Raw genomic sequence first — 27,560 nt, forward strand, 5'->3', positions numbered from 1 at the left:
GATTTTATGTAAATTTTTGAGCTTCTCTGTGCCTCATTGTTCTCATTTTTAAAACATGGAATTGGGTTATAATTTATAAGACACTGTCCAATTTTAAAAGTCATTAGATTGTAAAAAATATATAACAACTTATTTTAAGTTGAAAGGAGGAAACTCAATGTCTTCATCAGTTTATCATTATAACCATCAGTAGGCAGATGTCATACAAAATAGGTAGGCTTCCAATATGGTAATTCAATGAGCAGTATAAAAGGCACATAAATATATATAACTTTCTCCTAAACCATAGTTTCAGAGAACTAGTCTATAACTTTGGTTCATTAGCTACTCATAAATTATAGATTATGCCTTACAGTATGCCACTGTTGTGTGTTATATTACTAAAAACCTGCATTTCCTTTTTAGGCAGATGATTTCTGGCTATTTCAAAGCAAACAGTTTTTCACCAGAGATATGCCATATCAATGATTAGATCATTTGAACTACTGGACATTAAAGAACTACGTAATACTTTTTCTGAAAAGGAGGAGGATTATATTTTTGAGGCTGAAAAAGAGTACTAATATTTGAAGGAACAATTTCACAGTTGAATTAATATTCTTTCCCAAAACATAAATTTTTAGTTTTTGTTTTTGTTTTTGTTTCCTAGTTTCCTTTTGGTGCAGGCTCATTTTAACTTGCTCATACACTGTTCCCTAGTTGGTCTTCATTAGATTCTGTATTTCCCATGGCAGACCATTTTCATTTTTTCTACTCTACTTCTATTCTTGTTTAAAATATGTCCTGTTGGTTCATTGAATATTAACAAATCCTTAATGTTAAACTTTTACTTAAATGGTATGTCACATGTTCCACACTCAGTTAATGATAGAATTCCCACACCAAGCAACTGAATGAGCTGTAAAGCCAAATGCAAAAAAGAAACCAACAAAAACAAAACACCAGTAACCTCCGTTAGTTCAAACACACACACACATGCATACATACACCACCTATCTTTGGCCTCAAGATTGGCCATGCTTTCATTCTATCTTTTGCCCATTTGAACATAACCTGCTCCTGCCTGGAGTCTAATTTGTTTTAAGTTATCTCCCCACTTGGCCAAAACCCCTGTATGTACAAGAGGTAAAAGGAAAGAATAAATTTGAGAAGCAGTAAATGCAGAGTGTGGACTCTGCTCGCCCCATCCCTTGAATCGCTCCCATTTCCTGAGACATTTTCTTGCTGGGGGCACTGATGAAGGTCAGAGACTATGTGATATGTATACTATCCCTAGCTGTCACTATTTAAAACAAAAATGTACGGTATCACAGGGATCCAAGAATATGATTACAGATGGATATTTATATATTTTTTATACTTACAAAGCAGATATGCTTTAGCTATGACCTGTTTTTTTTTTTTTTATTGCGACATATTGATTGTACATATTTGTAGGGTACAGAGTTGAATATCAATATCTGTATACAATGAATGATGATCAAATCAGGATAATTAGCGTATTCATCATTATAAAATGTAATCATTTCATATGTTGAGGACAATCTCCTCTCTTCTAGTCATTTGATAACATGCAGTAAGTTAATGTTAATTATAGCTGCCTAGCTCAACTGTAAATTAGTAGAACTTATTTTTCCTAACTAGCTACTTTGTGTCCATTAACCAATTTCTCACTATCCCCCTCCCACTTCCCTTTCCTCTTCCCCTTCCCCTTCCCCATCTCTAGTAACCAGTCCTGTTCTTTTTTTCTGAAAGTTCAACATATTACTGTGATTGTTGTTTTGTTTTTCCTTTCCTTCTTTCTGTCTTTATTAATTTATTTTTAACTCCCACTTATGAGAGAGAACATGCCATATTTCTCTTTCTGTGTCTGGCTTATTTCACTTAACATCATTTTTCTAAGCTCTTCCATGCTGCTGTGAATGGCAGAATTTCATTCTTTTTTATGGCTAAGTAGTATTCCATTGTGTATATATACCACATTTTATGACCTGTTTTAGATTATCACTCTAAAGAGATTGTCTAAAGAGATTCTGTTCAATCACTTTATTCTTTAGACTTAGCAATATTAAAGCAATTCCTTACATGAGCTCGATGACCTTATATTACGTCGATAATTAAGACTACTTTTTTTTGGAGAGTCTGAATCTATCTGGAGAGCAAATAATGAAAACCCTGTAAAACAGTATGATGTGAGGCATTATATTTGACATCACAGGTAGAAAACAAAGATGAGGAAAACCTTCCATTCAAACTTAGTGTAAGGCACATTACATTCCTGTTTTTGGTAAATGCCAGTGTACTTCTTCATTGAAAGTTTCCACGTTTGTTTTAGATCACCTAATTCTAAAATGTAGTGGTTTTATATGTAATTTATTATTATTACATTATTTTCCTTTCATGGGAAGAGCTAAAATAAATGGTAAAAACTACTTATTCTGCTTATGTGATTTACAGAATTTCTTTGGCCCTGAGTTTGTGAAAATGACGATTGAACCATTTATATCTTTGGATTTGCCACGGTCTATACTTGTAAGTATTAGAACCAACTTTGTCACTCTTAGAAAATAACTTCAAATAATTTTGTTTTTTAAAAATGTTTTCTTATAATGGTTATTTTTATAAATGCCATTCATTTTTTTCAACTGTAGACCAAGAAAGGGAAGAATGAAGATACCCGAAGAAAAATAAACATAATGCTTCTGAGTGGGCAGAGACTGGAAGTGACTTGTGACACCAAGACTATATGTAAAGATGTGTTTGACATGGTTGTGGCCCATATTGGCTTAGTGGAGCATCATTTGTTTGCTCTAGCTACCCTCAAAGGTACCAAGGCCTTTTAAATTCAGAGCATAGTATGGAAATTTGGCAATAACTTGGATTTCTCTATCTGTTATCCTGCCTGACCTTGTTTGGGGAAATATTAACCAAATGAACAAGTCATCATTGAGAAGTATAAGTGAGTTAGGAACTCCCCTTTCTTTTCCCAACTACTCACATTGTTTTAATAACTGTGTTTGTCAGGCATCTTCTGAATCTATGAAGATTTTTCTTTACCTGTAGCTATTTAAAGATAGATTCTAATTATTATATTTTAGGGACCATTATATATGTTAATTAGAAATTAGTATCCTAATATAAATCTGAAAATGTAGCAGGACCCCATTTCTGAATATCCACATCAACTTCTTTAGCCTATTATCCTAGAACCGTGCAGTGTCTTTTTTAAATGTTATTCATTGATGACTGAAAATTAGTCATTTCACATAACTTTTAAACATAATGTCCACTGAACACCATGACATTCACAACCATGGTCTCAGAGCACAGATTCAGTAGAGGCCTCTTCTATTTATCAACTAGAGTTGCCATAGCAATAAGAAGCCCTATAGAATTGATCTTTCTTTAATAAATCATTGTATTTGTAAATTACTCTTTAATACTTCAGATTCCTGTTTACCTCAAAATTTAACTTAGAAATCTTAGACAACAAAGTATCATAAGTGACAATTGAAGGGTCAAATAATCCTGAAACCCTACAAGATCATGATAATGTTTTTTATCATACAACAAATATTTTCTTCAATATAGTTTATTGAATTCTTATGCCTTAAAAATGAATAATTCAGTCTATAGAGTCATCCAATAAATATTCAATTAATACCTACTGATATTCTATTACTTTACTAATTTTCTTCTTAGACTAATCAGGTGATACTATCTACATAAAGATAAGCAATATTAACCAGAATTTCTACTTATAATATACCTAATTTCTTAAATATTTTGGAAAAGTCAGATTTTATTGAATAACCTTTTATTTGGAGAGAGTTAATAATAGTTAAATGATGACTTTGAAAACTAAAATGTCAATTGTTATTCCTCTAGGTTTCTGCTGGTAGCTCAATAATAATAAATAATAGTTAATGTTTATTGAATGCTTACCATGTACTATAAGCTTTACCAAGTGTTTCATGTCCATTATGTAATTTGATCCTTACAACAACCCTATAAAGCAGGAATTAGCAGTATCCTAACTCTACAGACAAGAAAATTTATGTCCAGAGAGGTCAAATAATTTATTTGTGTCACACAGATGGTAAATGATGTGGCCAGCATCCAGGTCTGTCTGTGTTTAGAGCTCCCATTCTTGGAAGATTGAGCCATATTGCCTCCCGTCCACATGTAGTGCCTCAGCACTTCTTGCTGTATTTCTTACCAGTTGTGTTTTATTCTCAATTAATACTATATTGTTCAAGTCTGACCAAAAAAATGAAGAAATCAGAAGAAAACGTTAAAGGGTTTTTTATTTTATCCAAATGTTTTTCTCATTCTGTTTTAGATAATGAATATTTCTTCGTTGATCCTGATTTAAAATTAACCAAAGTGGCCCCAGAGGGGTGGAAAGAAGAACCAAAGAAAAAGAACAAAGCCGCTGTTAATTTTACATTGTTTTTCCGAATTAAATTTTTCATGGATGATGTTAGTCTAATACAGTGAGTATGCAAGAGTTTCTCTTTTGATCTTTTTGGCCCCTGCTCTTTTGACCCTTTAGCTTACTGATACTGAGTTATTTGATTCTGGTCACTGATAGTGTCTTCTTTATCATAAAAGAAATATTTCCTTCAACATAATTTATTGAATTCTTATGTCTTAAATGCTTAATAACAAGCTTAATAACAACCATCTTGGAAACTAAACTTATCCTATTATAAAAATCACTCCGTGACTCAAGATCAAAAACCCAAATGTTTGTGTGTGTATTTATTTTTCCAGACATACTCTGACAAATCATCAGTATTACCTTCAGCTGCGAAAAGATCTTTTGGAAGAGAGGATGCACTGTGATGATGAGACTTCCTTGTTGCTGGCATCCTTGGCTCTCCAGGCTGAGTATGGAGATTATCAACCAGAGGTAGGATTATTTTTTTTTCTCTAGGACCACTTTGGTATTGGTGTTCTTATCCTTAGCCTAATTAAGGACTAAACCTGGTTGAGGTGTTTGATGTTTAGATCTGAGGATTTCTGAGGAGAGTTTGGTACCTCAAAATGACCAAGCTCCCCATGTACATTGGTTATATAAAATCATGCAGTGTGAGAATTTTTTGCTATTGAAAAATATCCTGTTTTGGCATTTAGGGATACCTAGCACTTACTCCTTCTTCTCCCAAGTTCTAACTAATAGAGGCTAGACACAGGATATTAGGATATTTAATCCATATTATCCAAATATGAATTAAAGGGATCTTCTGCCTTCCACGTGGATCCACACAACGACAGGCTGGAAACTTAGCAGAGCTCACTGAGTGGAGAACTTACTGTATGTTCAAAGCCTAATGTTTTTAAGTACAAGTTCCTAAATACAAAGATTAATGTTCTTAAATACAAGTGATCTAAGAGGAAGCAAAAAACAGGAGGCTATGCCACTGGAGCGGCATCCTTCACTGTATTAATCCTTAACTACAGTGACACAATGCCCTTGAATGTCACTCTCCTCAGGCTTGCCAATCAGTTCAGTTATTGTACCTCACTGAATAGAAGAGTAAGCTGATGCATTTCCTCCAGAACTCATTCCTCAGAGAGTAGAAATCGAAATAATTCATCTCTTGGCCAAGGCAAGAACTTTAAAGTAGAAGGAAGAGGGCTCCCTCCAATAAAAGGCAAACAGAATTGCTTACAAAGACATTCTCCTTTCTAGGTTCATGGTGTGTCTTATTTTAGAATGGAGCATTATTTGCCCGCCAGAGTGATGGAGAAACTTGATTTATCCTATATTAAAGAAGAGTTACCCAAATTGCATAATACCTATGTGGGAGCTTCTGAAAAAGAGACAGAGTTAGAATTTTTAAAGGTAAGCATGCAAGATTACAAATTATAAACTTTGCATCTTTTTCAAACAAGTAAGAAGTATTGGAGGACATACGTTAAAAGCTCAGGGGGCTGATAACTAATACTGTGTGTTATCTCATCACATTTATTCCTGACTAAAACTGTGATATTTTAATTCTCATTTTGTAAAAGAGGGATCTGAGGCTCAAAGAAGAAATGTAATGTCCCCAAAATCAATGGCTAGTGTGGGGGGCAAAACTATGATTTGAACGCATATCTATCTGGCTGTGTATTCTATGCTTTTATCCTATTTCATACTCTCAAAATAAAGATCCATGATAAAGAAAAAAGAATTGACTTTGGTGACTGGCTGGATATGAGAGGCAAGTTCATACTGATTCTAGAATTGTTTCATCTTGCTTTTTCTCAAAAGCCTGAAAATTCAGTTATATCCTTTAAAAGTGGTCTTTCCTCTAAATGCCAACTAATTCACATAGGTGTAGGGAATCAGAAAAACTGGCTTATGGTTACAGTTCTGCCACCAACTTCCACTAAGACCTCAGATAAATAAGTAGTGCCATTTATATTCAAGAAAAATAGTACTATGTAAACTTCGAATGCAAATAGCAAATATAAGATAGTATTCTATTGAAAAGAGAAACTTTCAAAATATTCTCCTGTTTGGGCTCCCTAGGATGCAACACTATGTCTTTTATTTGCTGCTCTATTTTGAAGGAGCCAAGTTTCCCAGCCCTAAGAAAATCTATGAAGGGGTTTTATTCACAGATTTATACCACCTTTAATCTGTGATTCATTATAAGAAAGACAAAGTGTTTTGTTTTGTTTGAGTTCATATTTAAAGATATGAAATTATGAGTTTATATTTTCCCTATTTATTACACTTTTTATACTTTTAGGAAGTAAATGTCAAGTTACATTTTTATTAATAGAGGTAGAAGGCAATTTGACACAGTGAAAAGAATTTACATGGAGATTTGCAGGCAGGCAGTCTTGCATTTGAATTCTTGTTTCAACTAGCTGGGTAACCTTGGACAATGTACTTAACCTCTCTGAGTTTCAGTTTTCTCCCTGTAAATAGCATGCCTAATGCATATTAGCTTGCCCTACTCCTTCTAATAATATATCCAATAACCCCTTTTTTCTTTAACTTCAGCATCTTTCTTCTAACCAAAGAATTTTTTTTATTTTATCTTGTTAACACAACCTTCTAACATCTGCTATATATCACATTGCTTTTGAAAGACATCTATACCTTTTTGTAAATCTGCCTTACTGAGGTAAAATTTAGTATGTATAATAAAATATATTACTTTTAAGTGTTCAATGAGTTTTGAAAATATATATATATATATAGCTGAGCAACCACCTCCACAATTATGATAAAGAACAAGGGTTAGCAAACTGTGGCCTTCCTGTTTTGTAAATAAAGTTTTATTGGAACTTGGCCATACTCATTTGTTCACATATTGTCTATATCTGCTTTCACACTACAACAACAAAGTTGAGTGTTTATAACAGAGATCATATGACCCACAAAGTTTAAAATATTTACTATCAACCAGCCCAAATGTCCATCACCAGATGAGTGGATAAATAAATGAGTGTGGTATATCTACACAATGGAATACTACTCTGCTATAAAAAAGAATAAAATACTACCATTCACAGCAATATGGATGGACTTAGAAAAAATTTTATTAAGTGAAACAAGTCAGGCACAGAAAGAGAAATACCACATGGTCTCACTTATTTCTGGGGCTATAAATAAATAAACAAACAAACAAATGGTAGGGGGGGCAGGGGAAAAATAATAATAAAGATTTAGAATTGGTCAATAGAAAACAAATAAATAAATAATAATAAAATAAAATATTTCCTATCTGGCCCTTTACGGAAAAAGTTTGCCAATCCCTTTTATAGCACATTTCCAATATGCCGAGAAGTTCCCCCATGTTCCTTTGCAGTCAATCTCTTTCTCCCACCCCCAGCCCTTGGAAACTACTGATCTGCTTTCTATTACTACAGTTTTTTTCTTTTCTAGAATCTCATGTGAGGAATCATATAGTATGCAGGTTTTTTCACTTAAATAATACTTTCAAGATTCTTCCATTGTGTGATGTATATCAGTAGTTTCTTTTTTTTATTGCTGAGTAGTTTTCCTTTGTACAGATACAGTTTATTTATTCTTTTTTAAATTTATAGATATAAAGCTGCTCTAAACATTCCAGTACACATTTTGGGTGAACATAGTTTTTATTTCTCTTGAGTAAATACCTAGCAGTAGGATCGCTGGGACTATGCTAAGTATATATTTAACTTTGTAAGAAACTGCCAAACTGTTTTTTCCAAAGTGGTTGTACAATTTTACAGTCCTACCACCAGTGTGTGAGAGTTGCAGTTCCTCTACATCCTCGACAACACTTGGTATTTTCAGTCTTTTTCACTTTAGCCCTTGAAATAGGTGAGTAGTGGCATATCATTATGATTTTAATTTGTATTCGCCTAACTATTGTTTTTGTTGAGCATCTTTTCATGTGTTTATTTGCCGTACAATGTCTTCTTTGTTGACATATCTAATAAAACTTTTTGCCCATTTATGTATCTGGTTATATGTCTCCTTATTGTTCAGTACTGCATGTTCTTTATATATTCTGGATACAATTCCTTTATCAGATATATGTTTTACATATATTTACTTACCAGTCTCTGGCTTGTCTTTACATTTTCTTAACATTGACTCTTTCTTTTTTTAAAAATTTATTTATTTTTATTTATTTATTTATTTTTACATTCTAAGATGTTGCAGAGCAGTTGGGGGATGGGGAGGGGAAGCGGGAGGGAAATAAGGTGGGAGTAGGAGGAAGGCATGGTCGAGGCCCGTGGCACCCTCCTCAATCCAGCCTAGGAGCCCAGGGTGCTTCCTACAGTAGGCTGGGTATGGTTGTCAGGGGGGCCATTGCTAAGGCCCATGGCCCTCCCACCCTCCCGGCTTGGGAGCCCAGGGGGCTTCCAATCCTTCTAGGTTTTATAGGTGTCCTTTGGTGATGTTAAATGTTTAATATCAAAGTTTGTCTCTAATCTGTGGGTATTTTGGGTTTTGTTTCAGTTCTGTGTTGGATTATTTGCTGTCTCACCACTTAATCTCTGCACTGGAACTAATTTGTTGTCCTTTGCTTACTTCTAAAATGGGGGAACTTCCTGTGGGGAACAGCATTTGAGCCCTGTAGTTGAGCTAATGGCACTTCAGTTATCTGCTTTGTTGCTGATTCCCTGGGGAAGCCTTTTTGTGCAACTCAGGTTTTAATTGTTGACCTCGTATGTACTTTTGGGTCTTGTGAGGTCTGATACATCTGGGTTCTGTGGAAACTCTGGTCTGGGCCTGAGACTTTTCAGCAAACTGCACCCCTTGTGGTTCTATATTTGTGACCAGTCTCCACTGAGTGGTCCTGTGCTGATTTGAGGGCAGATCAGCTGTCCATGCTGTGCCCCAATGTTCCCCTGGTGGTCTGGCTCCCCCACCACCCACACTCCAAACACTTCCAATGGGACGGGCCATGCTCCAGTCCCTTGCAATGACCCACCATCCTCCAAGTGGCTCCTTTTTTCAGTTGTCTGTGTTTATTTACTCATATGTGGGTCCATGGGAACCCTGTTAGTGGTCTTGCTGGCCTGGGAGCCACCAAGACCTTCTTCTCCCCTGCCACCTCCAAGCAACTTCATAGAAAGAGCACAGCTGCAGCTTTTGCCAGTTCTTGCTCTGTGCATTCACCAGGACCAGTCTTGAAGCAGATGGGGCTTGAAATGGTGGGAGCAGTCCTTTCTTTCTCTTATCATGGCTTCTCCTGTGTTCATGAACTCTGTAGGTCTCTCTTTCTCTTCCCCTGAGCTCTAGTGGCCCCAGCTTGGCTGTTGTTGCTTTTTAACAATTGTAAATTCGTTGATTGTGGGAGAGAGTGATGCTTGGGACCATCTATTCCACCATCTTGACCAGAAGCCTTAACATTGACTCTTTTTGTTCAAAAAAGTAAATGTCTCTTTATTATTAAAACTCTTATTTTATATCCCATAGTAACTCTCAAAATTTCCTTCATACAGTTTCTACACATTTCTTAAGTTTCTATTATTTTTTAACTTCTCAATATATACTGTAGTAGATTTTTGTGTCCCATTACCTGTTCCTCTTTCCCCCTCCCTTTCTCCCCTCCCCCCCAACTATATCATATCTGTTCACTTGTCTTAACAAATTCAAGGAATTGTGACTGTTGTGTCTTCTCCCCCTCCCCACCATTTACTTTTTTGTATATTTATTTATTTATTTATTTTTAGCTCCCACAAATAAGTGAGAACATGTGGTATTTCTCTTCCTGTGCCTGACTTGTTTCACTTAATATAATTTTCTCTAAGTCCATCCATGTTGTTGCAAATGGTAGTATTTCATTCTTTTTTTATAGCAGAGTAGTATTCCATTGTGTAGATATACCACAGTTTCCTTATCCACTCATCTGATAATGGACTTTTGGGCTGGTTCCAACTCTTGGCTAGTGTAAATAGTGCTGCAGTAAACATGGGAGTACAGGTATCCCTTCAGCATGATGATTTCCATTCCTCTGGGTATATTCCCAGCAGTGGAATAGCTGGGTCATATGGTAAATTTATTAGTAATTGTTTGAGGAACCCCTATACCATTTTCCATAAAGGCTGATCAACACTGACTCTTGATGAGCAAGTTTTTAATGTTAACGAAGCTTCAGTTTACATTTTTTCCTATGGGTCATGCTCTCATGTCCCATCTAAGAAATCTTTGCCTAAACCAAGGTCTCAAAGATCTTCTGTTTTATACTTTTAGCTGCTATATTTATGTCTGTGATCCATTTTGGCATTATTTATATATATCAGGTGAAGTAAGTGTCAAGATTCATTTTTTGACATATGAATATCCTGTTGTTCCAGCAATGTTTGTTGAAAAGACATTTCCACATTAAACTACATTGGTACAACTTCTTTAACTTTATGTCTCCATTTATCTAAGTGCATTGCTATGGTATGGTATTATTCCAACAGGTCTGCCAAAGACTTACAGAATATGGAGTTCATTTTCACCGGGTGCACCCTGAGAAAAAATCACAAACAGGAATATTGCTTGGAGTCTCTTCTAAAGGTGTCCTTGTGTTTGAAGTTCACAATGGAGTGCGCACATTGGTCCTTCGTTTTCCATGGAGGGAAACCAAGAAGATTTCTTTTTCTGTATGTCCATTTTAACCTCTTTTTATTATATTTTTAAATGGGTGATATCAATTTCCAATGAAACATATATTAGCTGACTTTTCTTACGTCAGTTTTAGACTCTACCATTCAGTAGGGCTGATATGTCTTAATACTACTTAACTTACTTGTAAGAAGTACTACTGAGATTTTTTTTTTTTTTTTTTCTGGTTTTCTCAGGAAGCAACTTTTAAAAGAGTATCATACATTCCTAGCTGGTTATATGCTCAATAAACTTTAGTTAAATTACAACCAAGTTGAATTCTCTGTTAAGTCAGGTCTTATTCTAGGATCACAGCTTTTCTCACGGAGAAACCTCCCTAATGCTTTTATGATATAGATAATTATCATAACAAGTCTGGCTGGTTAGCTCAGTTGGTTGGAGCATAGTATTATAACACCGGGGTCAAGGGTTTGGATGATTATCTTAACCCCAGTGAGCCTTGTCTAACTCAATAGTAGGTCCCTCACAGCAACTGTTATTTGAATTTCAGTGGTCCAGAGGTTTACTGGATTTTACGAACTAGTCCCAGGATTTTTTGCAGCTTTAGGTTTTACTGTATACTCTCCATGGAGATAAAGTTAGAAAAGTAATTTTTAGAAAATAATATGTTTATGGAAGACAGTAAGCTATAAAGATATATTTTAATTTTGGACATAGTGTATCTGATAATTGAAGTGCCATTAGGAAACCTCAGAAGTGAATCAAAAATATGTTCAGGTATTTTCCTGACGGTATTCAGGGACTACTGACACCTTTAGCTTATACTTGGGCTAAAATATGGTCTCACCAGAACAGTGTTTATAAGGATATCAAGGTCCCAATGGACTCTGGATAATCTTCAACCTAGAGACCTTTGAAATCAGTTCTAGACTTAATGGTTAGTTGGTTGGTTTCCTGTGAAACCCAGAGATACCATTAAGTTTACCAGATAACAAGGTATTCTCTAAGCAAAGCCCAGACCACCCTCTTCTTCCCAAGATTTTCAAGATCAGGAAATTAGCTGGGTTTCATTTACCTTCCCCCATTGGAAATGGTGGCAGAGTAGGTGTCTAAAGGAAACCTTAGATTCATTAAATACAAATCCAGTTTGGACCAGTTTTGAAAAAGCAACAACTCAAATCATACAGCATTCAGCTCTATATCTTTTGCCAGGCTACCACACCAGACCCCAATAGAGAACTGGCTGTGACTAATTCATTTTCAAAGATTTGCAGTAATAGAAAGTAGACTGCACTCCCATGGAAACTATTCCTGTATTCTTCAATAGCATTCATTTATCCTGAAGTTCCTTCTCTAAAACAGAGCTCGCTCTCTCTCTCTCTCTCTTCCCCCCCTATTTTTTTTTCCTTCTTCTAGAGCTCTCTTTTTTAACCCCCCCTTTTTTCCTTCTACTATTGGGGAGATGGAAAAGTCACCCTTTATCCTTCTCATCTCTCACAACTGAGTTCCCCCAGGCACAATTCTTGTTCAGTCCATCAGTTAACACACATAGAGAGAATCAAATATTATTCTAATTTATTTCAAACCTGTATACATATTTCTTAGATATTAAATCATCTATAATATCACTTTTCATAATTATTATGGACCTGTAACCCACCTTTGGCTTTTTTTTTTTTTTTTTTTTTTTTTTGCTTACCTTCCGCCCTTTGTTGTCTTTGGGATGTTTTACTATAGATACCAGTTCATCAGCTGTTTTGACTGATAGACTAAGGAAATTCTGTCATCCATACTAATGCCTCAATCAGTCCAATAGCTTTACAACTGTGGAGTTCAGATCCTTGAGAATTACATGACAGTGGTTTAGTGGTATATTTGTTAGGAAAAAAATTTCCTATTTGGAGTGTTACTAGGTATACTACTGATAATCAAGATACTCATTTGGTGCTATTATATCTTTAACTCTTCTTTAACACTTGCTGATTTCTGTTTTTAACAAAGAATGAACAGGTTTCATCTCAGATTTCATTGGCAACAATATTTAGCTAGAATTTAACAATGTTATTTTGTTTTTATTTCATTTATTTTATATTTCTTTTTATAGCTGGATCCTATTTATTGCAAGTGATACTTTTCTATTTAGAGTTGTGATATAAAGTTTCTTTAAAGTGATTTATGTAAGTAAGAAAAGTCAGTTTAAAAATTTATGAATAAACAAGACCAGAAATGATAAAGATGGCACCTGCATGATTAAAGTTTAGGTAATATTCTCTTATTGTATCTTGTGAGCCTATTAAACTTAACTTTTCTGTAGCTATTTCTGCTTTTGAAGTAGAGACAACAGAGCAAGTAGAGAGAATAATTTGCACAGTAGCCAAGAGCTAGAGTAGAATCTAACCGGACTTAATCAATTCTCCAGAGACATCAGTCTTAGATCCACAGCATGTTAAATGCTAGTGTTTTAAGGCATATGAATCACCTGCAAGCCTTACCACATAAGTCACAAATTTGGGGATGCCCTTGTACACAAGATATCACATTTTTTACAAATCATCAGGAAGACAAAATTGATTTGTGATTCTCAGGAGTTGCCATATCTGAATATCTGTGTATTGCCAATACCTCTTCATTTCCACTTTTTCTTTAACTTCTCCCAGCTTCTATCCCAGCCTTCATGCCACCCAGATTCTACTGGACTGATTCACAGCTCTTCCATTATATATTTTAATATATAAAATCAATTCTTGTCGAACTTCAGTTTCTTTACCCAAGGGAGTAGAACACATATTTCTTGTCAATTCTTTTTCAAACAGTTTTGGTATTTGTAACATTGCCATAAACTCAAAATATCAATAATCTCATTAAAGGAAATTGTTTCCCTTCATGATGTTGGTATACAATTATACAATCTGATTTAGACTACAATTTCTCAAAGAAGCAAGTAATATTAATTTAGTTTATTTCCTGAATTAAGCATTTGGTCCTGTAAAAAAGTGAAAGGAAAGCATTCTAATTATGAATTCCCCTGATTAATATTGTAGAAAAAGAAAATCACGTTGCAAAATACATCAGATGGAATAAAACATGCCTTCCAGACAGACAACAGTAAGGTATGCCAGTACCTGCTGCACCTCTGCTCTTCCCAACATAAGTTCCAGCTGCAGATGAGAGCAAGACAGAGCAACCAAGATGCCCAAGATATTGGTAAGGAGAGGCAGACTATTTTAGGCAACTCCAGGGTACATGCATGACTTTCGCTTCAAATTTTAAAAGAACTACCATGTTTAGGATGAAAACTTACAAGGTATATACATGTTTAATGACTAAATCAAGTCTACAAAAGTGTCACAAATGAAGCTGAGATTTCAACTTCATGTCTATATTGAAAACAGCATCCCAGGTCAGTCAGAGAGTACCTGATGAAATGTCTGTTTTGTGCTTAGCAACAGGCTAGTTGATATAAATATAATAAAAGTTTGGGCCGTGAGGTCAAGACCAACATACACAGAACAATAATACACAACAGATGTTCAAGATTTTAATAACAGATTATGTCATACATTCTCTGTGATCTACACTACTAGAGGAGGGAAATCAGAGGCTAGCATACTGGAGAGGTGGCACTTGAAGTGGATTTGAAGGACAAAAATAATTTAAGTAGGTTAAAGATAAATAGAATGGCTTTCAAGATGAGGGAAAGAACAGGGGAAACAAGACAGGGGATGGAAAGAGTATGCACCCAGGTCAGTGAAGAGACAGACCATACAGTTTTATGGGTAGCAGATTTACTGCCTATTAGTTTTACTTCGGTGCATCCCTGTTCTGAGATTGAGATGAATAATCACAGTACTCAATATAAGTGGTCAGGAGAGTGGTTTCACTTTCTTTGAAAAAGAACAAGCAGAAGAAACTAATTCAACTCTGAAGAGAAATATCTCAATCAGAACTGAAATATTGAAAGCTTACTCTGCAAGACCACATGTAGAGATTAAAGTTACACAGAATTCAGTTCTACATAGTAGATTCTTATAGATATAAATGAAACACACTGAAGTATGTGATTTAAAATTTTAGTGGAGTAGCACTAACGACCTTGTGAGCAGAGCCCTATGGACTTTCTCACATCCTGAAATCTTACAGAAAATATTTTCCCCTTAGGATCAGACTGGGTTGATGGTAATCTGTGACTAGATGTTTCTCAACCTTTCAGAATCAAAATGAGGGTGGGGGCCACATGCTTATTTAAGTGAAGATTACAGGAACCTACCTGAAACTTGGAGAACAACAATCTTTGGGAATTGGATCCCTAGAATCTGCATTTTAAGAGGCTTTCCTCAATAACGATTTTTACCCATGCTAAAATATGATAACCACTGCTATAAAGTAATGTCATTATTCTTTTTCTTTTCCTGCTTTGCGCTACCAAAAAGATATATATACTTTTATATGAGGGTACTTCATAAAGTTTGTGGGAAAATGGAATTATAAAAGATAATAAAAAATGGATTTACAAGATTCATAATCTTTCCATGAGCTCTTTGAAGACCCCTCATGTATTTTCAAAGTATGGTGAAATATCAGTATTAGAGCTATCAGCATTCCTAGCTGGACTAATATTCTATTCAGTGCAAACCAGAACTAAACAATTGGAGGTTGCATCGTTACAGATGTGGTATAGCAAAGAAAGTCAGAAGACAAAAGTATCAAGCCACCTTTTCATCCTTAACATTTCTTACATAAAGGGTCTTCGAAAAGTTTGAGGAAGGATTCATATTATCTTTTAATTCCACTTTTCCATGAACTTTTTGAAGTACTCTGAAGAACAATATAGTATAGTAGTTAAGAGCATGAGCTCTGGAGCCAAACTGCCAGTGTTCAAATCAGCCTCTGTCACTTACAAATCCTAAAACCTTGGGCAAGCTACTTAAACTCTGCCTTGGTTTCACCATCTGTAAAATGATTATTATAATGATAATACCTATATCATAAGCTTGTTGTGAAGAGGAAATGAATTCGGACATATAGAGAGCACTTTAAAAGTGCCCAGCACAAGTATTCAGTAAATATTTATTATTATTATTATCATAACCATCATCAACATTGTTTTACCACTACTACCACTATTACTGGTAGTAATCAGCAGCAATAGAGGATACTACTACTACTATCCTATAAGTACCACACTATATGCCACTATACTATATGTAGTAGTGGTAGTATACATCCTATACGACTATGTAGTAGTAGTAGATGAAGTGAGCTTTGGAAAGTAATTGAATCTGGGGGGGGGCCTTATTTTCTTTATCCATGAAGGGGAATACTCTACATATCTCACAGGTTTGCCCCTAGGATCACAACAGCTATGTATATCTTTTCCCAGATTTTGTTAAAAATTTTTTTAAATTTTAGTGTAATAGCATGGACAATCTTGTGCAGCAGAACCCTATAAACTTTCTCACATTCTGAAATCTTACAGAAAATGTTTTCCCTTTACAATCAGACTGGGTTGATGGTAATCTATGACTAGATGTTTGTGCAGCAGAGCCCTATGAACTTTTTCACATTCAAAGGAATTATTTCCTTCTTAGAACTGGCTTAGGAGTAACTATCTTCCTATTTAACTATCTGTACTACACAAGTTAAAAGAACTGGTGTTATTTGTAGGAGGTTGAAGGTCTAACAAATGTATACTACTTCTTTAGAGTCTTAGAATGTTGGTGCTAGATAGAACGTTAGAGACCGGCCATTAAGTCCCAAAATTTTACTGATGAGGAGGCAGGTTCAGAGGAGATAGTGTCTCATTCCAACCTCGTAATTTGAGGTCAAATTAGGCTGGAAGCCTGATTTCTTAGTTCCTAGTCCAGTACTTACTCGTGCTGTTCAGTGGGTTTCCAAATAACTGATTTGCATGGAATTTAATTAAGATTAATATTCACTTATTGAGCACTTACTATTTGTAAGTGCTAAATACTGTTGACTGTCAATAAATGAAATCCTTCTCCTCAAAAAAGCATATGATTAAGTTAATGAAATGAGGAAGCACAAAATGGTACAAGGGACTGAATAGCAGAAACAGACATTAGAAAGTATAGATTGCAGACTGAGTATGGAACTAACAATCCTTTGAGTTCAAATTTAAAACACTGTATCAGGATACAGGCTCATTCTAATGTCCTTTCCCATACTGATGGTCCACGTTGAAGTCATTTCCAGGGTAAAGACAGTTGGACAGACCAAATAAGCGAATAGATTATGATCCCATCCCATGACTCTATGCAATATTTTAAGTCTTGTTCAGGAGTAGGCTATGAATGGATTTGAATGGCATAATCCCTGATATGTTCACAAAGCAGACAAAACCTGAACTGAACTGGCTGTCCTTAAGGATAAAGAAATCTATTGGGTGTAAAGTCATTTCCTGGTAATTTAATCTGTATGAGACTCCATTTTGCTTCTTTGATTAAAGGCTGCTCTCAATGTAAAAAAAAAAAAAATAGTAGTAGTGTTATTTGCTCTAATAAAAACTCCATATTTTAAATTAAACAAGATTCTAGGAATTTTTAAACAAGTCTTTTTTAGGGTCTTATTTTTTTAAGGCCCTGTTTTAACTTGTTGTTCACTTCTACTTCAAAGAAAAGGCGTTGAAATTTCCTGGTGACAATGAGACGTGTGTATTTAAGCTTTATTCTGATGCATGAATATTAAAAATTTTCAATGTTTTCCTACCTATTTGTGCCAGAGATGAAATATCAATTATTATTCTCTCTAGGAATTAGAAGGCAAATGAAACAGAATCTAAAGATCTAAGTCAGTAATCATTTGACATTTGTTTTTTTAAAGGAAGATTTTCCAGCTGTTTTACATAGTGGTCAAGCTTTCTTCTATATAGAGTGCAGCACAGGGTTGCTGTTTTCCAGGAGAGACCAAAGGGAGTGCCTTTACATTTAGTAATGTGGGTCACCAAATGTATGAACAACTAAGTCATTAGAAATTCTGTGTCCCTGGTCCTTTATTTACATGTTATGCAATGCTTTTTTTAATAACCTCAAATGTTAAAATACTGCTACGATATTTGTTTTTACAAAATAGAATTAGCCTCTAAAAGAAAACTTTGGATGTGTAATTTAGGAGTGAAAGGAATTTCAGCATAAAGACATCCCCAGCTCCCTGATCATGGTAATTTACAGATACCAAAATAGAGAGAAAATTCTATTTAGAAATACTATAATAGAGAAATACTATTTGTTTCTTTTGCCTGAGTTAAATCATGAAGTCAGCAAGGTGGGAAGGTGGGATTGGCATAGTAGCAAAACAACAAAGAAATAATTTGCCTTAAGAACTATTTTTGGTAACAGCATTATCAAGATATAATTCACATACTGTGTACAGTTGAGTGGTATTTAGTATATTCACAGAGATGTACACCATTACCACATCTGCTGTAAGCTTTTATAAATATAATAATCAAGAACTTTTTCTCTGGGCAAAACTCTCCTCTGCACATCTTCTTTTTCAGGTGTGTGGTTGCCATGTCAGCCCATCTAGGTTTCTCATCTCCCTCTCCCCATCCTCGGTTTGCTGATATTTTAGTAGAGACACTATTAGGACTGAAAATTTCTGTCAAATGTCATTCTTATTTCTAACTGAAGCCCATAAGGGATTTGGAGTCAGCAAACCTGAGCCCCAAATATTATCGGATTGAAGAGAATCATTAGATGAAGTAGGAAAGGCTGAGTAGGCTATGGGCGAGAGAAAGCCAAAAGGATGGAGAGATGGTATGAAAATGAGGATCTTCAAACCTCTTTTTGAAAACCCTTGATTGCCACACTTTGAAAGCAACCTGCATCTACTGGCAATCAAAATGATTAAAAACTGCATGCTATATTTTATTTATTAAATCTTCTCATAAAGGTACTGCAGTGTTTCCGTCGTGTAAAGCAATCCTATTTCGTTGTAGAGAGAGCTTCGTTTAGGAGCCTGAATCTCCAAGCAGAGTCCGTTAGAGGATTTAATATGGGACGAGCAATCAGCACTGGCAGTCTGGCCAGCAGCACCCTGAACAAACTTGCCGTTCGACCTTTGTCAGTTCAAGCTGAGATTCTGAAGAGGCTATCCTGCTCAGAGCTGTCGCTTTACCAGCCATTGCAAAACAGTTCAAAAGAGAAGAGTGACAAACCTTCCTGGGAGGAAAAGCCTAGAGGGATGAGTAAATCATACCATGATCTCAGTCAGGCCTCTCTCTTTCCTCATCGGAAAAATGTCATTGTTAACATGGAATCCCCATCACAAACCGTTGCAGAGTTGGTGGGAAAACCTTTTCACCAGATGGCAAGATCTGATACAGAATCTTTGGCAGGATTTACAAAACTTAATAAGTAAGAACATGATTAACTAACCCAAACTACATATTTGTAAATTCTACATTTCATACATTTGTTTTTGTTTTGACGTTTTATCATTTTCACCATATTTTTTTACATTGACACTTCCCCTCCTACCTTCCTTTTCCCTCTTTAGTTCAAAATCTGTTGCAAGTTTAAATAGAAGTCCTGAAAGGAAGAAACATGAATCAGACTCATCCACTGAAGACCCTGGTCAAGCATATGTTATAGGTCAGCATAAATAAGCTTACCTTCTTTCTCCTGTACCTCACGACCATAGTGAAGTGAACAAGATCATGTAAATTACCAAGAAATTATTTGGGGTTCTATGTCCTAATTTCCAAACTGTGAATATGCACCAAGTCAAATCAGCAGTTGATTTAACAAGTGATCAGCTTCCTCTTGGTCACAGTAGCCATGACAGTGGTACTGAGAGAACCCAGACAGTCTTGTACCTTTGCTTTGGATTGCCTTCCTTTGGCTTTTCCTTACAAGCCTGTGTGAGTGGACTTAGTAATGCTTATTTATTTATTTTTTTTTAAGAAAGGTTTATTTGTGATGTTTTCAGCTTAGCGTGAATGAAATTGTCTCTAAAAACTTAGATAATTTAATGAAATATGCTGTGGTTGCTAGGTAGAAGTTCTTAATTGATTTGCTTTTACAAATTCTCCCAGTTTTCTGGGGCCTTTTAATTATCTATAGAAGTTGTGTGTTTTATATATATATATATATATGCATATATATATATAATTTTATTATATATTATATACAATATAATATAATTTTATATTTTATATAATATAATATATTATAATTTTATTATACATAAAATTTATATATATAAATTTTTCTTGGAATTAAAATTGTTTCCAAAAGTAAAAATACACACAGTGTCTTAAATACTCCTAGCAAATGAAGGTTTTTTTTATCTTATTTTATTTCTGAATATGTCAATTCTCAAAAAATTTGAGGGCATATCATTAAAGAAAAACTTTAAACTTTTTAAAGAAAAAGTGGGTGGGCGCTAATGTTATTTTCTTTTCACTAATGAGAAAAGTTTTATATATATATATATATATATATAAAACACAACTTATGTATATATATATAAAACCTTGCAAGATTAATAGTTCAGGTTTCATGTTGCCTTGTTCATCTTAAAAGGGAAATGTGCTGGAGTCGATCTTTCAGATGAGTAGATATTTAAGCACAGAAATCTGAACTAGTACTCAAAATATGAAACAGCCAGGGAGACAAAAAGGAAACAAGGATACCCTTTTCTGTTGTTTTACCAAATGGTACTACTTAACTCTCTCCTTGGGTCCAAAGTTGTTAATTTAGCCCTAATTACCCAAAGTTAAAATGTATTTTTTTACTCTGTAAATTGAGTTGGGGGTATGTGGCACAAATGAAATTAGAAGAGAGCTGTCTACCTTATAGCTGATAAATACTTACAGAAAGCAATATTACCTGATTATTATAGGCTTCCACAACTTTCGGAGATTATATTATCATCAATTTAAGTTGAATCAGTTAAAAAAAGCTTAAACAGATAAAAGGCAAGATTTCATCCTATAGGTAATCATAGGTGGTGAAAATAGTCTAAGAGACTGATTCAGTCTTTTAGAAAATACTTTTGAAAGTATGTTCACGTATAATGGGATCTCATTGAGTCTAGGCTATTTTCATTAGTCAGTCTTTGATCTACATGAAAATCCATTACATATCAGAAGAGAGTAGTAAATATTCCATAGAAAAACAGATAAAATAAAACTCACCCATAAAAGGAAATTTATTTTCTACATTTGGTTTTTTATTTAAGTTATTCATTCTAATTGAATATTGACTCTTCTTTTTAACATTTAGACAAATGAAAAACTCATTTTAGTTTCATTTCATATTTTACATGTCAAGATGTCATTGTCATAAATAGTACATTTTTGTTTAAATTTATCCTGCAAAACAAGTTAATATTCTTAAGTACTGTTTAAAAATAGTAAACATATCCATTGTGGGAAGACATATTCTTCTCAGGATATATAAAAGAAAATGTTGCTACCTTAGTGTTTTATTGATTTTTACGAATTTATCCGATAGAAGAAATTACTTCTATATCTAGTGTCTGACCATTTTATAAAATGTCTAATAATTTAATTTATACCACAGGAATGACTATGCATAGTTCTGGAAATTCTTCATCCCAAGTACCCTTAAAAGAAAATGGTAGGTTTACAAGATGTTTTCCCCTCATTTCCATCATATCTTTTCTCTTTTCTTTTACCTTACGAGATAGTCTTGGACTTAACAATGAAAAGTCTTCAATTCCATGCCGAGGATTTAGGCTTTACATGGATTCAAAGGAGAGTTGTATTTTTTAGCATCGCGGTGACATGATGGGATCTGTGATTAGGCTAATGTTGATGAACTAAAGAAATGACAAATTACAGATAAAGACACTAATTGAGAAGCTAAGATAGTACTTCAGATGAGAGATAATTTTGATTAAAAAGAGTTTAACTGAGGCAGTTATTTTAAAGAGATTCTTGAGCTGAATCCTGAAATAAAAAGAGGATTTATTGAGACAGAACAGAGGAGATAAGCATTCCAGATCAAGGGCATAGCGTGAACAGAGACGGAGACATGAGAGAAGATAACAGATCCAGGGAACTGCAACATTCTCAGCCAGCGTGAAGCTTAAGAACTAAGTAGGGACCAGTTTTGAAATCTCCTCCTAAATGTTATGGTCAGAATTTGAAGACTATAAATGTTGAGATTTATAGTTTAGAAGTAATCAAAGAAACTGCTGTAGGAAGAAGCACAGAAATGTGCAGTGACTTGGAAGTCGGTAGATTCAAAATTTTTAGAATTTAGTTTGAAAAGTACTTTCATGTACATTATCTTACTTGATCTTTCTAACAACTTTTATGAACAGAAAAGAATGTTTTATTACTGCCTATACACTACTTTACTCCAAAAATGTTTGAGTCTTACTCTTTGACTCTTAAAGTTAAAATAATCAAAAGCCTAATGAGAAAGAATCAAATATGCTAATAAAAATTATTAATATAGCTAAATTTGATAAAATTATGAGTTTAGCTCTAATTTTCCTGATAGCCAAGGCAAAAAGGAATGCATGAGAGTAGATTGAACTATATGGAAGTGCTGTTTTTGTAGGTCACAATTGTGAAGCACCAGGGTGCTATTTTGTATAATTCTCATTCTATAATAGAAATACACATACCAATTCTTCAAGAGAGGAAAATTTTTCTTGGAATTAAAATTGTTTCCAAAAGTAAAAATACACAGTGTCTTAAATACTCAAAGCTAATGAAGAAGGTTTTTTTTTTCATCTTATTTTATTTCTTAATGTGTCAATTCTCAAAAAATCTGAGGGCATATCATTAAAGAAAAAGTTTTTGAACGTATACTTGGACCTAAGTTATTAAGACCCTGGTATATAGTTTTCTGATGATCAAATTTCTTACATGAATATTATATACCTAAAATAGTTTAATTATTCACGTTTAGTTATTCAATGGAAATAATTATTGACTAACATTTATTGAGTGCTAACTATGTGCCAAGCACTGTTTTAAGCACTTTATGTTTATTTCTCATTTAATCCCCACAACAACCCTATGAGGTGGGTGCTGATGTTATTTCTTTTTCACTAATGAGAAACCAAAGCATGGAGAGGTTCAGTTGTGCAGGAAGTCACAGAATTAGCAAGTGCTGGGGCCGTGATTTGAACGCGGCCATCTGTTCCCAATGCCCACACTCTGATTCACTCTCTAGACTGTCTCCTAGCATGATGACACCTGTTTATTTGTAGGCATTATTTCTCCCAACTAAACTGTTGAAAGAAACTGTATAATAATCTATTCAAGGATGAGAACTTGAAATGTGCTTTAAAGTAGTTTCTGATGGAAATGAATATGAATTTACATTGGATTTCCAAGAGCATGTGCAGGGTAGTTTCTCTATTTTATAAACCTTTAGAAGCCTCATCTTCCCACCCGCCACCAAAAGTTGGCCAATCCACCTTCCTATGGAGGTATGCCCCAGTCAGCTTGAAGACAAAGCTATGTTTTCCTCAAAATTCTCTTTGAATCTGCCCAAGTAGACTGAATTAGTGCTCTGTTGAGAATCAAATTTTCACATAATAGAGAATGACAAGTACGTTTTGCCAAATAAGGTAACTAAGGATCAAAAAGTTAAATTCCTTGCCCATGAGTCAAATATAGGACTTCTTATTCTAATTTCAGTGTTCTCCCTGCTGGTTGATAATATTAGGTGAAAATTATAAATGTTAATATTGAATTATTTGTCACTTAGAACAAGGACGAATGTATTGAATTCAGTCTTACCTTATATGGCCTCCAGAGATTGTTAAAGAATGTGAAACTTGGAAAGAGAAGGTAAAAAAGTCGTGAGTCTTCTAATCTCACACTTTGAAACAGAGATGTGGAAAGGATTTCAGTTCCTTGATTAATTGTGATTTCTAAAAAAAAAGTTGCTCAACTTTTCAAAAAACACACAGAATACTCCTTTAAAAACAAAAAAATGTGTAAAACCCAAGAATTATGTAAAATTGATTTTAATGTTTCTTGTAATACTGTAATTATTATACAATAATTGAAAAGTAACATTTAGCTAAATTTGTCATGTTGCTTCCTGAATTGCCTAAACTGCAAAACACGTATGGTCCCCAATGTATGATGGTTCAACTTAAAGATTCTTTCACTTTATGGTGGTGCAAAAGCGACAGGCATTCAGTAGAAACCTTACTTTGAATACCCTTCCAACCATTGTGTTTTTCACTTTCAGTACAGTATTCAATAAATTACGTGAGCTATTCAATGCTTTATTATAAAATAGGCTTTGTGTTAGGTGGTTTTGCACAACTTGGCTAATGCAGGTGTTCTGAGCATGTCTAAAGTAAGTTAGACTAAGCTATGATGTTCTGTAGGTTAGGTATGGTAAATGCATTTTCAACTTAACAGTATTTTCCACTTAGGATGGGTTTATCGGGAGATTTAAAATCTTTCTATTCTCAGTTGGGACAAGGAACAGAGCAACTCTGAAGCCATTATTCTCCCCAAGCTATTTTCTCTTTCTTCTTCTGTTTTTTTTTTTTTTTTTTTTTCCCCATTATGTCTATACTCTGTGGGGTTTTGTTCTTCCAGGAACTATATGCCTTTGAACTTATCAGGTATCATTGAGTAACGAATTTCATCAGTTTCCAAGTGTCCTAATTCTTGGGCAGCAGGTGGTTAAATCAGAAACGGGAAGGGGGTTGGGGGAGAATGGAAATGCAAAGCAATCATCATTATTTGATCACTTTACAAAGCACGTTGATTTTACCTGTTCCCTCTTAACACCTCACCAATGTGGTCGCTTAAACACTGTACTGATTTCAATTTTAAATGTGACCTCATTCCCTTATTTGTTTTATTTTACTTGATCTTATTTTATTTTATGGGTTTTGTTCTGTGTTATTTTGTATTTGTTCTAGCCGAAAACTAGAGCTAGTTGACTATTTTAGGACAAAAGGATCTTGGGTACTTAGATAACCTCAATGAGTTAGGCATTAAATAATGGATGAGCTTCTGCTTAGGACTAATTAATATATAAGGCTCTTCAGACCATTGTTCAGTGATAGTTTTTGTAATCTCATCAATAAGATCATTACAATTGCCAAACTACTACCACTCTTATTGATTATGTTTTGGTCAAAAAGAAACAACGGAAGCATATACACTACAGGGAGCTAGCAAACTTGCACTAAAATGGTGCTTAAGATACACAATTAATTCACTCCTGTGACTAAATTATTGTTGTTACTGTTTTCTGAAATGAAAGGAACTTATTTCTAGAATGTGAAGTATCTCATTTACCTCATTTAAGTATCAATACTCACACATTGTGTAACAAAACTACTAGTTGTTTTATAACATATTCGTACAAGTGTAAGTCCACGGGTGATTGTATGTTGGACATACAGAAATAAGGTCTGTGTTCATAGTGATTTGGTTGTTACAAAAATGTATATGAAGGTTTAAGAAAATTCTGGTTTACACTTTAGTGAAGCCATAGACTCTAATTTTCAGAAAGTTTGAGAACTATGTAGACTTGAATTTGAGAATTCAGTTTGCAAATATCTTTCTGAGCATGTTAAACTCACTTACCACCACAACCAACACCTTCACACACAGACCAGTTTGAACTATCAAATCATAATTGACGTTAAGAAATATGTGTGTGCAAATGCTTGAATTGCTAAGAAGATGAATTAACTTTATCAACATGGCAATTAAGTGTCATATTTATTGGTTTAATGAAGAAGATGTGACTGATTAGCCCACTTAAAAAAAACCTAAGTATAAATAAGAAAAAGTAAATTCTCGTTCTGATGATGATATTCATTCATTTAACTAGCATTTATCAAGTACTGACTTCGTGCATTCTGCTGGGCAGTGATACTAGCTGTAACGTTGAGCAAGTCACAAACTGTTATTTCTCAAATGCAAAACAATAACTAAAAATCTGTTTACGTACCTTGTGAGATTGTTCCACAAATAAAATGTGGAAGAAATGAAAATCCTTTGAGAGTAGATGTGTTAGACAAAACATTATTAATGGAATTTTCAAAAATAGATACAGTTTCTTCTTATTGCTGTTGTACCCAAGAAATTACTAAGAATATTTTACTAGTTATACAGAAAAATGTCAACTATTTATTAGAGGGGAATTCTTAATATGCTGAGCATTGTCAGATTCAAGGAGTCAATTATGATGTAACAAAAAACATGGAGTCAGAAAACCTAAATTGAAGGCACAGCTCTTTCCTGTACTAACTGATTAAAATCTGCTCAAATCATTTAACCCCTTGAGATTTATTTAATCATTTGTAATTAAAATATACTTATTTCAAAGGGGTTTGGGGAATAAGTGTACTAATAGTCATCTTGTAAACTATTAATTATGATAAAAATAAAAGATAACACCAGCAACATTAAAATATATATTTTAAATGACTGAAATCTATTAACAAGCTTTGTTAACATTTAAATTGGAACAAGCTGACAATCAATGCCTGAGCATGTTATGTTTATTTTGTTTTAAAATTATAAATTCCCAATAGATGTGCTACACAAAAGATGGAGCATAGTATCTTCACCAGAAAGGGAGATCGCGTTGGTGAACCTGAAAAAAGATGCAAAGTATGGCTTAGGTAAGTCACTGTGAAATTCTTGAAGGTCTGTGAGAATTCAAAGAGAAAAAGTCTATAACATAGTTTATTGATATTGAGGCACCAGCCCACTTCTAATCAGGATACTGGCTGCCCACCCACAACCCTATCACTCCAGCAACCCAGTCACAAAATGTTGAAGATGAAGTGCCTACAAGAAATATTTTCACCCAATTTAACAGATAGTTCCATTTCACGTGTGTTACCTATTAATCATAGTTGATATCAACAGTCTCCACATTTCTGTTTTTCAAGCAGGCTAATCAGTCATTGAAAGCACCAGTATGAAGATCTTTTTAAAATATGCTGTTTTGCAGGATTTCAAATTGTTGGTGGGGAGAAGATGGGAAGACTGGATCTAGGGGTATTTATCAGTTCGATTACCCCTGGAGGACCAGCTGACTTGGATGGATGCTTAAAGCCAGGTAGGTACTTTACATTTTAGTAGTTTTCTAAGTACTTACTGACAGGCATGAATTTGCAGAGACAAAAGTGGAACTTAGGCCAAACAAAAATACTGAGGAAGGGATGATATTTCTAAGATTTAGTCTGGATTTCTCTTTGTTGTTGAAAATACTGGATTGTCTATTTTTACAGGAGACCGTTTGATATCTGTGAATAGTGTAAGTCTGGAGGGGGTCAGCCACCATGCTGCAATTGAAATTTTGCAAAATGCACCTGAAGATGTGACACTCGTTATCTCTCAGCCAAAAGAAAAGATATCCAAAGGTAATGTGAATGTCTCTTAATTATGTGTTCTATTTCACTTTTCACAAACACTTCAATTCATTGACCCACTAAATTAGATTTAAGCTTCTTATTTCCTTTCCTGCAGTGTGACTTGTGTAATTCTAATTGTTTTAATTTTACG

General features: G+C 34.4%; 1 protein-coding gene across 4 annotated transcripts in view; it reads left to right on the plus strand.

Moving 5' to 3' along the window:
• The window catches only part of PTPN13 (protein tyrosine phosphatase non-receptor type 13), a 143,401-nt gene that overhangs the window by 73,042 nt on the left and 42,799 nt on the right, over positions 1-27,560 (plus strand). For 2 of the 4 annotated variants that reach the window (XM_063107629.1, XM_063107628.1), the window contains exons 10-22: positions 2,458-2,532; positions 2,652-2,826; positions 4,343-4,496; positions 4,777-4,915; positions 5,699-5,851; positions 10,912-11,094; positions 14,098-14,260; positions 19,014-19,431; positions 19,574-19,668; positions 21,604-21,660; positions 26,582-26,671; positions 27,007-27,114; positions 27,287-27,418. In XM_063107629.1, coding sequence (XP_062963699.1) covers positions 2,458-2,532; positions 2,652-2,826; positions 4,343-4,496; positions 4,777-4,915; positions 5,699-5,851; positions 10,912-11,094; positions 14,098-14,260; positions 19,014-19,431; positions 19,574-19,668; positions 21,604-21,660; positions 26,582-26,671; positions 27,007-27,114; positions 27,287-27,418 — 1,942 coding nt within the window. The remainder of the gene's footprint in view (positions 1-2,457; positions 2,533-2,651; positions 2,827-4,342; positions 4,497-4,776; positions 4,916-5,698; positions 5,852-10,911; positions 11,095-14,097; positions 14,261-19,013; positions 19,432-19,573; positions 19,669-21,603; positions 21,661-26,581; positions 26,672-27,006; positions 27,115-27,286; positions 27,419-27,560) is intronic. The other 2 variants (XM_063107630.1, XM_063107631.1) reach the window with 2 other exon arrangements.

Source organism: Cynocephalus volans, chromosome 9 (assembly GCF_027409185.1).
Source record: "Cynocephalus volans isolate mCynVol1 chromosome 9, mCynVol1.pri, whole genome shotgun sequence".
Lineage (NCBI taxonomy): Eukaryota > Metazoa > Chordata > Mammalia > Dermoptera > Cynocephalidae > Cynocephalus > Cynocephalus volans.